Source organism: Nanorana parkeri, unplaced genomic scaffold, assembly GCF_000935625.1.
Source record: "Nanorana parkeri isolate BGI_ZX_2015 unplaced genomic scaffold, ASM93562v1 scaffold160, whole genome shotgun sequence".
Lineage (NCBI taxonomy): Eukaryota > Metazoa > Chordata > Amphibia > Anura > Dicroglossidae > Nanorana > Nanorana parkeri.
Window position 1 is genome coordinate 1716604 of NW_017306428.1, and position 15315 is coordinate 1731918.

A 15315-nucleotide genomic window follows, 5' to 3' on the forward strand; every position below is an offset into this window, starting at 1 on the left:
ATTGCGACAAAACACTCGGGTATGAACAGGGGTCACAAAGATCAATAGGATTTTTTTTTGGGCAACCATTTTGTTGCGCTTACTCAGCTGCGATGAAACGCTTAATGTGAACCAGGCCCTAAAATCTTTTTTGTAATACCGTCACAATAGATGCAGGCAGAGGCGCGAGTTAGGAATTAAACATTTTTTTACATGCAGTAAAAGAGGTTAATAGGCTAATGTCCATAGGCTGGGTGCGGGTGCATTTAATATTCACACCCTGAAAATAAGCTTATGTCTAAGTCACATGTTTGTGATCTGGTGCACAACTTGGCCTATAGGGAACCGCTCACTTAATTCTATGCAATATTATTGAGTGGACGTTTTACAAAAGCATTGAATTCCAACAAATACAGGTGAGAAAATGGTCTACCTGAATCAATGAATTCATCCATAATTGTGATAGAAAATCACCTGCACACCATACAGCGCTTGAACCAAACAAAATGTTCGCTGGTGCTCAAGGTTACTACACAGATGGTGCCGTGCTACAGTCCAAGTAAAGATACCAGTCACCAGCACTCACTTGTAATGTGCAAAAAGGATAGCACTTTTATTGATATGTCACATGCGTCAAGACGCCAACGTTTCGGGGGCAAAGCAGGGTTCCTTCATCAAGGCGACATCGTGATAAAGGCGGCCCCGAAACGTTAACTTCTTGACGCATGCGACGCATCAATAAAAGTGCTATCCTTTTTGCACATTACAAGTGAGTGCTGGTAACTTCTATCTTTACTTATCCATAATTGTGGGCCCACAATGCAATTCTTCAGTACACAATATATTTACAATTCCATGGCAGATAAAGATGAATTAGAATTAGAATATTACCATCCAGTGATACTTAATGAAGTAATGTAAAGCCCATATCAAGGCTAGCTGTCCTGTGGCTATTTTGCAGGCCTTATATGTTTTGAAAGTCTAAAAAAAAAAAGACAACAAAATAAGACTTTTTCTTTTATAAATGTTAATACAAAATCACAGTAGAATTAAAATCTAACACTTGTACAAAATAGTTAGCTTTCAAGCAACAATGGACATTCCACTAAAGTTCCTGTTTTCCCATTCCCCAGCCCCTACATCATTACTGTGTACTGCAGGGTTAGCCTTGAAAGGGGCTGCCACGCGTGTGTAGAGGCCCAGGCCCGGACTGTTTCCTTGCAGAACTGCACGATGAAGATCAAGGACAAACAGGACACAAGGTAAGTATTATACCATTCAGGGGTTTACTCAGGGGGGTGGGGCAAACTTGAGAACTATGGGGTAACCTTTTTATCCCATAGTTCCCTTAAGGGTCACGGGAGGACATATACTAACCTCCTCCAGTGACCCAAAGCTCAGTATATAGCGCGGTATAGCCTGCTATGTACTGAGAGAGCCACAGCCAGGACGGATCCCAACATTATTGTCAAGATTCCACCCAGCTGGCTGATTGAAAGTGGGCTCTGTCTATCTAGAGGCAAAGTCAGCTGTGCCCGCCCCCTGTGTCCCAGTCAGCGCTGGAGGGGGGGGGAATCCCTGCGGGGAGCGGTGATTGACAGTCACTGCTCTCTGCAGGGAGATGATCGGGAAGTGAGTGAGCGACGGTATGCGTTTACTCACTTCCTGATCATTAGAGCCGACGTGTGACAGTTTCATTGTCACACGTCGGCTCTAACTATGAATATGAGTGAAATTTTTATGCAACATGGATCATGATACATACAGCATCCCCAAACCACCCTCCTTACCTGAATCACAAGGTACTTCTGTATGAAAGTTATATTGATTTGAATTTAGCGTGGCTCCGCCCACACAGCCACATCACATATGCATGGGATTCCTCTTCCTCCTTAACAAGTGTTCCTGTATTTTTTTAAATAGTGGCCTTTCCCTGTAAAACCACTTTGTTGCTTAAAACATATCTAAACACTTGAACAAACATTGAACTTGCTCCTGCCTACCAGTCCTTAGATGTGGTGGCTGCATTTGTTTTCATTTTTCAGATTAAGAACATTATCAGCAAGTACAGAGCTACTTGTTGATCTTGCCAGAAATACTGTGACCTTGTCACTTCCTGTGAAGTGAATCATATCAAACATCATCTTCCTTTCATATTATCTTCTGTAAACGATCGATTCCCTCACCTCCCATGTGATGGAGATGATGAGATGAAGATGTGTTTGCAATCCTGTCATAGGGCGACAACCATAGCTCCCTCAATAGACAGTACAGTCAGTGAGTGTAGCCACCCTAGGACAGGAAGTGTGTTATAACTTTTAGTGGGCAAGGTATGTCTTTCTGCTGATGACACATAGGTGTGCAATAGGATTGATATTCCTGGGGGTATTTGTCACATGGAACATGACACTGCTGGAAGGTAAACTAAACTGTGCTCCAAAGTCTCTAAATGCAAAGAAAAAAAAATTATTTGCGGAAAAGAATCTTCAGATAGAGGTCAGTATTGGGGGGTAGAGTTCTGGCCAGAACTACACTGGAAAAAGACTTGTCGGGGAGGAGTTATTTTAAATGATTGCAAAATAAGTAAATAGTGTGGTCTGGCAGTGGGAGAAGCTAACAGAGTTGTAGGGTGGATCACAAGGGGACTCATCAGCAGGAGGAAGGTCCTGGTTCCTCTATAGATCTTTGGTTTTTTTTTTTATTAACCCTTGCAGTGGGGGCAACCCCTGCATTGCAAGGGTAAACTGCTCATTTGTATCTAGGTTCTAAAATAACAAAGTTATACTCACCGGAAGCTACGAGACAACCAGGTGTCACGGCGCTCCCTCCTGCCTGTCTCCTCCTCCGATGCAGCATTGGAATGTTCCTCAGCTACCCCGCATCTATACACAGGGTATAGACTTGATGATTTACTGGACCTTAGACCACTGGATCAGAGAGGGAGAGAGGCTCAAGGGACCGGTCTTAGGCTGGGTTCACACCTAGGCGTATTACGCATGCACGTCTGTCGCGCGACCGTCACGCGGTTTTTTTTACCGCGATTCGCGGTAAAAAAAATCGCGCGACCGTCGCGCGATTCCGAAGGCTACTTGGCTGTATCCCAATCGAAAACGCCCTCCAAAACGGCCCAAAGAAGTACATGTACTTGTTTGGGCGTCAGCCGTTTGAGGGTGTTCAGACGGGCGGAAATATGGAAAGGTGTGAACCATACCCATAGAAAACAATGGGATTTTCATGGTTGTACGTTTTGTAGAGCGTTCATAGAGCGTTGAACGCCCGACAAAACGGAAAGGTGTGAACGGGGCCTAAGAGAAAGCCAGCTCCACGGTTCAGAGGAGTATAACTTTTTTTTTTTTTTACCTAGACAAATGCAAGCAGTTAACCCTTGCAGTGTGGGGGTAGCCCCACTGCAATTGTTAATAAAAGTGGTGCCTGGAGCTCTTCTTTAAATACTGCACCCTGTGACCTCACCTACAAAGAGATATTGATATGATAGGAGTCCAGAAATGGGGAACAAAATGGTGAAAGTTCAGAGGGATAAAACATGGAGAGAGTGCAGGAACCTAATGTATACAGCCTGGAGGAAAGAAGGAAAAGGGGGAAATGACTGAAATACATCAAGAGTGTGAATAATTCTCAGGTGGGCAACATAAGAAACAGATCAAGAGCATGACCTCAAACTAGCAGAAGGAAAGTTCAGAACTAACCTTAGAAAGGGTAATTTTACCAAAAGAGCAGTTGATGCTTGGAGCAGACTTCCAGCATGTGTAGTGAGTCAGTCAACATTAAGTGAATGTAAACATGCTTGGGACAAACATAGCGCGATACCTAGACAGAAAGGGTAAGGGTTGCCTTGGTGGACCTTAGTCTTTTTAGGGATGCACGGATACTTTCAGCACTCGCCAATACAGATATCGGTACTTCCGCTAGCATGGAGCTGTTTGGCCACCCCAATGCTGATTGGCTGGGAAGCAGGCTTCCCGGTCAGTCAGCATCGAGCCGGCCAAACAGCATGAAGCAAGCTCCATGTTCCCTCATGGCACTGCCGGTCAGAGGAAATCTTCCTCTGACCGGAAGTCCCTGTATCGGGGTAAGTATCAGAGCATTTAGGCGAGTATGAGTACCTGCCCAAATACTCTTATCGGTGAATCCCTAGTGTTTTTTTGTTTTTCTAAAATTTTCTATGGCATTCAAAAGATCACAAGGTGAAAATAAAGGAAGAAAAGCCTAAAATAAAACAAATGCAGCGAATATATCTAAGGACTTGTAAACCGCAGTATATCATTTTTCTTGTTTGTGAGTTTAGATATATATTCCAAGTAAAGTAGCTATCTGAAATGAAGCAAACAAAAAATCCTTTAACGTGACACTAAACATAGGGGTGAAATCTTAAAAACACACTCACTGGCCACTTTATTAGGTACACCATATGCTAGTACCGGGTTGGGCCTCCTTTTGCCCTCAAATCTGTCTTAAAGGGTTATTAAACCCTCACATGTTTTTGCATATAGCTACTGGTAGCTAGCAGTAGATATATCCAAGAACATTAAAAAAAATAAAAACCTTTTAAAAAGGGTTAATACTTACCTGTGTCTCAGCCGCACACTCCCGTCCGAACATCTGAAAATTTCTCAGGTGGTCGCAAAGGATCTTGGGGCGGGCGCATGCGCAGTTCAGATGTTCGGCCGGGAAACGAGGAGAGACACAAGGTAAGTCTATGAAGCAGCGTGCACCCGCTGACTCCGTGGGACATCAGAGGAGGACAGAGGAGTCAGCGCTGGATCTGAGACCCGCATCAGCGCTGCAGGGACAGCTGAAAAGGACAGGAAAGAAGAAGATGATCGGATTAAGAGGCATCATTTAAGGCAAGTCCCTACAGCAGGATTGGGAAGGGATAGTGTGGGCCATTTTGATATGATAGCTGCAGATGGTTGCTGCAGATTTGTCAGCTGGATATCCATGATGTGAATTTCCCGTTCCACCCCAAAGGTGCTCTATTGGATTGAGACCTGGTGACTGTGGAGGCCATTGGAGTACAGAGAGCTCATTGGTTCAAGAAACCAGTTTGAGGTGATGTGAGCTTTGTGATGTGACATGGTGTGTTATCCTGCTGGAAGTAGCCATCAGAAGATGGGTACACTGTACTCATGAAGGGATGAACATGGTCAGCAACAATACTCAGGTAGGCCGTGGAATTTAAATGATGCCCCAATTGGTACCAAGGGGCCCAATGTGTTCCAAGAAAATATCCCCCACATCATACATAACCACCAGCAGCTTGAACCATTCATACATGGCAGAATGGATCCATGCTTTCATGTTCTTTATTCTGACCCGACCTTCTGAATGTTGCAGCAGAAATCGAGACTCATCAGACCAGACAACATTTTTCCAATCTCCTATTGTCCAATTTTGAGCCTGTGCGAATTGTAGCCCCTGTTTCCGGTACTTAGCTGACAGGAGTGGCACTCTGTGTGGTCTTCTGTGGCTGTAGCCCATCTGCTTCAAGATTCAATGTGCTGTGTGTTCAGAGATGGTATTCTGCATACCTCGGTTGCAGTTATTCGAGTTACTATTGTCTTTCTATCAGCTGGAACCAGTCTGCCCATTCTCCTCTGACCTCTGGCATCAGCAAGGTATTTTCTCCCAGAGAGCTGCCGCTCACTAGATTTTCCTTCTTTTTCAGGCCATTCTCTGTAAACTCGAGAGATGGTTGTGTATGAAAATCCCAGTAGATCAGCAGTTTCTGAAATACTCAGACCAGCCCATCTGGCACCAACAACCATGCCATGTTCAAAGTCACTTAAATCCCCTTTCTTCCCCATTCTAATGCTCGGTTTGATCTTCAGCAGACCATCTTGATCATGTCTACATGTCTAAATGTATTGAGTTACTGCCATGTGATTGGCCGATTAGATATTTGCATTAATGAACAGTTGAACAGGCGTACCTAACAAAGTAGCCACTGAGTGTATATTTAAGGACATTAACATTTAACACTATTTAGCTTGTTCCAGTGAAGGACTACAATCTCAATACAAATTAGTAAACGAAACATGAGACTGTAATCCATCACAGGAGCAAGCTTGGAGGGGTGACTACTTTACAATACACACAGGGACCTTGGGGAACAAAAGTAGGCACCCTCCAGAAGAAAGGACAGTGTCAGCACCAATTCAGAGATGATTGGAGGATCTACAGTTGAGTGATGCACAAATAAGATACATTTTTGTTAATAGTTAAAGTATTTGAATGTATTTATGAGATTTAACTCCTGAGTTTAGTGTCACTTTAATGCTGCCCACACCACCGCATGCAGCTCCATTGCTTTTATTGTGGTCAGTGACTCAACTCTGAAGATTCACTCTATCTGTACTCATGACTATTGTCACCAGCACAGAAGGTAACAGGAAAGCTAACATTTTGAGTTGACATTGGAAAAGGAATAGAGGGGAAATCTTCCAATGGGGACATTTGTCAACTCTCTTAGAGGAGTATTATCCTTCACTTTGGAAAGACTTCTTTTCACTCCTGTTTCTATTGTAGGAGAGGGAGTAAGGAAATCTCCCTTGAGGGAAAAAGCTGATAAAAAAAATCTTTACTTCACCCATAATAAAAAAATAAAACATTTTTGATTTAGCTTTACTTTAAGCTAACATGCACAGCAATAGATTTCATTTTTGACTTTGGGACTGAGAGAGGATTTTCGACTTTGGGTATGAGAGAGAACTTTCTCTCTCATATCCGCTCCTCTCCTCAGTGGGTGGGTACAATAGCGAGCCTGCTATTGCCTATTGCAATTTAAAATAGCCAATAGCAGTCTGGTTATTGCTCCTGACCACTGCCCGCTATTTCCAGCCACCTGCCGGCAGCAGAATCTAGCCGTAAATTAATGGGGCACCGCATGGGGAGTTGCTTGGGAGTTATTATTAACTTTTGGGCAACCAGAAACTAGTTATCCAGCGCCTACCGATCCCCGTGGGTGCTGGATAACTGGGAGTTTACTGTAAAACATTTGCATATAACCTTAAAAATATGAATTCTATTGTGAAGATAATTATGATAATGGTTGTCTGTAAAAACAGATATTTGGCTAGTATGATATTTCACAGAATGACATGTAAGGGTAATGTATAAGGTAAACAAATCAGATTCCTGAACCCTTTCAGATACCACTGCTAGTCACATACATAGGTCCTCCAGAGGCTCTTCTCCCGCAGGAAGTTGTCCCAGAATCTCGCCACTGGACCCTGTTTCTTGGGGGGCAGGACGGGCTCCCGAGGACTTAGCTCCTGATCTTTCAGCCATTTTCTCCTCAGATCCCTCAGCTGCTGCAGTCGTAGCTGTTCGTCTTGAGGAGTCAAAGCCATGACTGTATGACCTCGGCCCCCCACACCACGTCCACTACCCTCACAAATGACAACCCCGTTCCTTCAGCTGTACTCAGAGGGCACGCAGAGACTTGGGCGCAGTGTAATGACGTCAGGCAAAGGAAAGGTGCGCCGGCTCCCTCTGCTGGTTATAGATTAGTACTGCATTTCTACGTGTGACAAGTAAGCCGCCACTGCGAAATGGGGAAAAAGCTCCACAGTTAATCTGAAACGTCATACAGAGTCTTCAGTGCTCTTGCTTATGAAAAAAAATGTGCCGCAGGCATGACACTTATAAACATAGAGAAAGGGTTGGCGACCTTGTCACGTCAACTGTGCTGAAACCACAAATCCCAACATGCCCCTGCCTCTGAGAGTCATACTTTAGGCTAGCAGAGCCTTGCAATGCATCATGGGAGATGTAGTTTCACATCAGCTGGAGGTCAAGTACCCCTGCTGCGGGCTCATGAGTGACTTACGCTTATGGGACATGATTTGCATTTACAAAATTAATTAAAGACGAATAATTCAGTATTGAATATGCTATGCAGGTAGCTATTTGCACATGTCTTTTTTTTTTTGCCTTAAAATTGCATGAGCCCGTGAAATAAAACTATGGTAGTCAAAATTGCCCATTCGCAATGATTTAAAAGCATTTATTGCTCATCAATTTAGAGTTAACAGGGGGTGATGGCACTAAAATGATAGCTCTCACTCCAAAATTTGCCTCAATATGACATGAGTGGTGCCATTGTCATTTTTGCACATAGACACAACCTACACGTTCGCATTGGTATGTGCATGTAATATTTTTCACTGTAATATTTTTTTTTTACCCTTAACTTTGTTGCTATCACATAAGGGGCCAACAAGTCCCCTATGTGATAATACACATGAAGTGATAAGTCCTCTTTATGGAGATATCATGGGTCTATCAGACCCCTAATGTCAACTATGGATCCCTATGAAGCTGATGAAGCACAGATCTGCCTCACCAGCTTCTACTCCAGCCACAGCAGTCAGAGAAATGACAGGCTGAAAGCGGAAGTGACAAAATCACTGTTGCTTCTGGGTTCAGAAGGCGGAGGGGAGATCAGCCATTGAAAGTGTGCTGATCTGCATCTGATGCAGTTGCATACACCCACCGTGCGATACTGAGGACCAAATGGGGGACAGAACACACCTTTTAAAGCTGTTTAACCTCCTGAGGCAATAGGAGGCACATTTTTTATGAACAGTTACAATTAGAAGGCCCAGAAAGGGTAACTTTGAGTTCAACAGATGAGAAGAGGAAGCCTGTCACCCTGCTATTATTGGTAGACTGCCAAGAACTTTTCCCTGTTGGAGAAACCCTTCTTATGTAATTGAACATGGATGCTTAGAAAGAAGACTAAGACTGCTGGCCCTTTGCATGTTGTGCCAATAGTGTCATTGTCTTTGTGCTTGAGAAGACTACTGACCTTGTGTATGCCTGTAGTAACTGGATGTGATCCGGTGATGGAAAGACTGCTGGCCTTTTTGTTCCTGTTTGCCAGTGGTGACAATGTGTGTCCTTGAAAAGGAAAACTTCAAGCCCTTTGTTTTCTGTACTGCCAGTGGTGATATGTACACTGTTCCAAAGTTGCTATGCCACTCGTTTAAATTTAGTGGCAGCTAGGCTGTAGCCAGCCTAAGCTTTGATTTGTATTGTTTTCTGCATTTGTTGGGTGTTCCCTAAGCTCAGAACAGTTTGCTGCTGCCTGTTGCAGGGGAGTGTTCTCCAGAAGATAAAGCAAGAAGAAACAATGTTATGAGTTTTGAATATTTATTTCATCCTGGACTATTACTAGGAGGTTTAGCCAGTGATGTGAGCTGGGGAAGGGGATAGACATTTGTGGAGCACTTCTAGAAGGGTCTTTGCCTCCCAGGCTTTGCCCTGAGAGGATGTCCACAATTAGGAGTCTTTTTTCCTCTTAGGCCTGAAGGGTGAAAAGAATACAGAGGCCTTTTACCTCCCCGACCTTCTGCCTGGGGAGAAACCTGTGCCAGTGCTAGGTCCCAAGCATTGGGAATGGCCTATGCCTGGAAAATAGGAAGGTGGCTAGAAAAGAGGAACACCTTCAGAAAGCTTGCTTGGTCTATTGGTGGCTTGATGTGTGGCTTGAAACCAGCTTAAAGCCACACATTGAAGAATTGCTGGTCTCAGCTTAAAGGCACATTGTGAAGAATTGCTGGTCTCAGGTTAAAGGCACATATTGAAAAATGTCTGCTCTCAGCTTAAAGGTACACATTGAAGAATTGCTGGTCTAAGCGTAAATGCACGCTCTTGGATGTGAGAAGAGCTTAAGTTATTTATCTATTTCAGTAGATGGATTTTCTATCGCTCTTTGGGTATCCTGTAACTCCTGTAACCCCCTAAGCCCCTCTTTCCCCCAGACTTTGAGCCAATGAAACCTACAAGCAAAGATTGGCGTAGTGGGTGTCCTTTAGTCACTGCTGGTGGGTTGGTAAATAAATCGGAGAAGCAGTGAGCCAGTGCACCGCTAGAAAAGCTATTAGAGCATGTTAAACTCAGTGGCTCCCTAGGTGGTCATCTCCACAAACGGTATCTATCTGATATCTGATTCCATCACAAATTTTAAAAATAAAGGGATTATTTCTCATTTTAGGGCAGTGGTGGAACCATGGGAATCCTTCCGTTATGCCGCTTGGTTAACTGCACATCCAGAGCCGCTGGTTTATAGCACAGATGCAGCCTAATAATTTAGATCCATTTATTCCAAACTGCATACAGATGTTCAGGCTTGTTGGTCATCATCAGTGTAATGTATGGAAACAAAGGTTTCTGTGGAGTATGGTTCAGCACTGACATCATATGCTTGTATACTGTAAGTGTATTAGGCAGAAGATGCCTTAATTAGTAAGAGGAATTTGGATGTGATATATACAAATGCTTGGGAAGGTTATGGAGGTTGTGGGGTATCCTGGCCAACAAATAAATAGTTGACAATATTTTAAAAGTATGTTGGGGAAGAGTAGTATCTTTTTGAGAGATGTTAAACAATATGTATCCATGTTTAGTGTGACAAAGCTTTATTTTTACACATGCTGTAGATGCTAAAAAGTAGATTGAAAAAAAAGGTGTTATCCAGCTATGGCAGATATGCTTCTGCAATGAGTTGTGCACTGGTATTGTCTATACTGACAAGTAGAGTTGGAATAATATGACTTTACCCTAATGCCAAAGAGGAGCAAAGATTCTAAATAGAGCAGGATGCAAGGGCACTCAGGTCTTCACCTCTATTTTTAATCCCCTCCTCTGAAAACTCGCTTGGTTTGCTCAGGATCCAGGGCACCAACAGTCAGCTCTAGGGACCAGGTGCCAACCCAGAAACTAAACCTCAGAGACATTCTATCATCTCCAACACCGTTGGAGGTCAGCCTGGATAGTATCCCGCATCATGGACTCGGACACCTCTCCAATTTTATCTGCCTCCCTGGAGGCTTCCTCCAACCTCATGGCTGTAACTCATCTCTCTCTTATGCAGCTTTCAAATATGATCTTATCTCTACCATTGACACAGGACTTTGAGTTCTTGGCATCTTGGGTGGAAGCTGACATCCACAATTACATTCTAGTGGTGCAACAATCTGTTGTCCACCTTGATGAGAAAATGTTATCAGTGATGGCAGACAGAGAGACCATTTTGCAATGCCTTACCTGCCTGGACAACTCACAAACATAACAGGACCAATGGGCTCTTCTTGTTCATCTTCAGAAAGACAATCTAAAAAAAAAGGAGCGGTAGAGCTAAGAGGTATAACAGAAGCCAGTATCCTCAATATGGTTCTTAACAAGCCCCCCTCTTCTCCGAAATTGAAAATATTGTGTCCACCCGATCAATACTCCAGTTTCCTGCCACTTGCTTGGACATCCTTGCTAGCTCCAGTGTTTGGACTTCCCTCTGCCTGCTTCCTTTCTGAGAACCAAGAGGTATTGGGACTGAGATCACAAACCCACTGCACAAAAGCAAATCCCTAAATGAATGCTCACTGATGGTGACTGGCTCTGTGGTGGATGCAACCCTGCAGTACTAGTCTCCATGAATCTGTATTATCTGCCTGATAGCAACACACTGAGAGAGACATGTAATGGACAATGGGCAAACAGTATAGCCAATGAACAACAACAGTTTTTTGGCTGTAGATGGACATAGTCTGCTCCCAGGCACTTGGGTAATACTGTTTTGCTTGGTATTGTCAGCATTAGGTGTATGGTAGTACATGGCCTCATGGATTTAGACAGTCGCCAAAGGATTGCATTTTGCTGGGGTTTTAGTTTTTTCTTTAATTGCAATGCAATGGAGCGAGATGCATGGGCATTTAACCCCATTTATGCCTGTTAGTGCATACATACTATCAGGCCTAGATGCACACTCTCACATTGCACTTCTTTGTAGTCCTCTCATGGAAATTCCTTTGTTTTTCCCTCTCTCCACCCTACTCCCATCTTTATAACACAAGACTCCCCTCAGCATGTCATAAACATGATCAAATGATCTTTATGTTGTGTTGGAACATTATATGCACTCCTGCTGTAGCTTGCTTCCTCTCACAATAGGGCTCAGGGTGCTCTCCCCAGTGTAATCAGGGGCCAGTAAGATATCTGAAGGCATATTTAGCCAATCCCAGTTAGTCTCTTTCTCTCACTTTCACTTTACTTCTCCACCCCCGCTTCATCCCCCTGCTCCCTGTACTCTTACCTCCCCCTACACTTGCCATTCCCCTCCCCCCAGCTGACCTTTCTTACCTGGTCTCCCACCTATCTTTCTTCCTACTTGTCTTTTCCTCCTTACCCTCCTTCTTCCTTTCATTACCTATTTCTCATCCTCACCTACCGCTTACACCACTTCTCATATCTTTCCACCAATTTGTCCAAGGTATCCATCTCACTTACAATTTTCATAAAAGACTTAAAAGGCCTAAGCACAGACTAGCAACAGACAGTTCAGTGGATGTGTGGCGTATCTCCCATCCAAACTGCAGAGATTACAAGTTTTATTCTTCCACTCACCCGTCATACCCTAGACTATTTTTTTTTACAACATCAGAAAACAACGTCATGTTGTCTCCTCCACTATTGGAAAATTCACACTTGCAGATCATGCACTGGTGACCTTCTCACACCATCTAGATGACTTTCTTCTTTATGTGTACAACTCCCTATTACAGAAAACCCATTCATGGAATACATTGAAAATCAATTAAAATCTTTTTTCAACATCAACTTTGCAAACAATATGTCCCTCATAACTGCTTGGGAGACTCACAAATGTGTAAAAAGAGGGGAAATGATCGAACATGGTTGTAGGCTTAATAGAGAATGCACTCCATCACATCACTGTTGTCTCAAATAGCTAAACTGGAGCCAAAGTGTGCATACACACATGGAAACAAACACAATCATCTATTATTGTCCAAAGTTGACCAAAGCCAATCAAATACAACGGATGAAAGCTTTGACTCGTCTGTCACTGCAAAACTGACATAAGCAATTCAAAAAAACCTGGATTTACTGTTTTGATTACATAACTTCTGTGGAAAATAGAGCCCTGTTGTTGGACCAGTGATACTAGCCAAAACATTCCTCTCCTCTCTAGAACCTCTAATTGGGGGAACCTGGGAGACACCATACTTGTCCACACTGAACCCCCCTTCCCTTTGGTCATCCCCTCCCTCCCATTCTCCCAATACTCATCCTTCCCTCCCCAGTCAATCCTCTTCTTACCACTCCCCCCTAGAGACACATCGCAGCTCCTTATGCTATCTAATGGAGGACTAACATACTTTGAACTCTTTTTGCCTTCTACTCTGCCACTGCAAATGCTAAGTAGACAATATCCTGCTAGAATTTGTTTGGTTTTACATTGCTGAAACTTCAAGTTTGATGTACCTATAATTCTGCAAATTCTGAAAAATTATTTTTGGAAGACAATATCACTAAAAAATGTGTATTGTTTTGTTATCTTAAGTAATGACAAGACTATAGCCAAATAAACGGGACCACAGCAGAACTTTAAAAATTGCTCTGACCCAATGTGGGTTGTTGATGTGCGAGCTGCCATATATTATTTATTTCTTTATGGGTTCAGATATGATTTAAATAAGACATAGTATTTGATTTTCAATAAAAGACAAGTTCAATAAAAGACAATTTATGATTTTATTGATATTGCTTAAATTCAATTATTTCATTATTTAACTTTGACATTTGATTTACTGATAAAAATGTGCAACCTTGATCCAAGTATGTCTGTAAAAGTTTACATTAGGTATGCATTAGGAAATCGTGTTAGTTAAACCACAAGAGGGCAGTAATCCCCTAAAATTGCTATAATTCACAGCTGTGTGAATAGAACTTTTCTTTATATACCACTAAGAGGTTTAGGGTAAAAAACTAATGATTCCCCTTGTATTATTATTTTTATTTACAGTATGTGGTGTCCTACCCCCAAAGTAATGTTTATTTTCATGCAGTCCTTTCTAGGTTCTCAATAGAAAGGATTGAGCAAAAATGCATGAGCACTCAGTACAGAATACCCAAGTGTTCTTCAGGCTATTGTATTGTAAGAACTACATTTATTTCTCTACAGCCACTAATCAGAATAAAACTTTTAGGGTCCATTCACACTGTTGAGCTGCATTACAGAGAGAGTTATGCCATGTGTTAATGTGCGTTGTGCACAAAAAAAGGTGTATGCTTAATTTGCGGAGTACATTGAGAAACTGCATTGGAGTGCCATTCAGAAATGTTCGGTGTAGCGTTACTGCAGCACAATAGTGTGAATGTGCCCTGAGGAACAGTTTAATGCTGATTGGTAATTGAAGAGAGGGAACTCTAGTTCGTCGCAAGAACACTTAATAATAAGGTCCACTTTATTTAAACAATTTTGTTACTGGTTTGCTCCCTCAAACATTGGTGGGGATTTCTGCCGGTATAGTAGGAATCATTCCGTTTTTTATATTTAGCCCCTATTTATGTACGGACATGCACAGCCATACAACGTGCACATCTGTGCAGAAGCTTGCACCCTGGTGGGACAGGTGCTGCATGTAACTGTGTGCAGCCGCCTGTACATCTTTATGTGACCTGAACTTGCACATCCATAGAGGTATGGATACATGACATTGGACGCAGACAGATGCAGTTCAATCTAAACCCAAGTAATTTGCAGATCGGTAAAATGGTGAACTAAAGTGGCTGTTCGCCGCCATAGCAACCAGTTATCAATACTGCACATCCTGGCCATCCTGAACTGTGGCCAGGTGGTTTAGAAGGCCCAACCATGGCAGTTTATTTATGTTCCAATCCCCCCCTTATAAAAGTAAAGGTTCCCAGCAGCTTTTGTCAGTGTGTGTTTGAGGAGACATGGAGTATATAAGGAGAGATAACATAGTTTGCAGGGAGAGAAAGATGCTGCTCCTGAAAATGGCTATACGGTATTTACAATCAGTCATATAAACACTGAGTATGCATTGAAGAGACCTGGAGCAGATAGGGAGAGATCATAGAGTGTTGGCAGAAAGCGATAGTTGCTACTATACTACAATACAGTGCTTCTGAACAATGCCACACAGTAAAATACACAGTCAGTGTGTGTTTGAAACTTAGGAATGTATATTTTATTGTAATATAACTTTACTACCGTTTTTCTGGGTCAAGGTCCTTTGTTTGCAGTACATCACTGCATGCTTGTGCAGTACAGTTTGGTGCACCAAATTATCACATTGTTTAGTGCACCAAAGCACCAAATTCTTAACCCCCCTTATTTCCATAGTTGATAAGCCAGTAGGCCTGAAAGGAAAGGCAGAGGTTCTGCAGGCGCAGCTAGTAGTGGGCTAGCAGGTTATGCATCTACAAATTTAAAACTTTGCATAAACCATATGAATCAGTCTTTGAAGTGAGGAGTGGATCCCATGGACTATT

The 15315-nt window shown here is 42.8% G+C and overlaps 1 protein-coding gene across 1 annotated transcript; it reads right to left on the bottom strand.

The window, feature by feature from the left end:
• Window positions 1-7157: 7157 nt before the first annotated feature.
• On the bottom strand, window positions 7158-7349 carry NDUFB6 (NADH:ubiquinone oxidoreductase subunit B6). The gene has a single exon (XM_018554462.1). The coding sequence runs from the start codon at window positions 7347-7349 to the stop codon at window positions 7158-7160; it is 192 nt and encodes a 63-aa protein (XP_018409964.1).
• Window positions 7350-15315: the final 7966 nt, after the last annotated feature.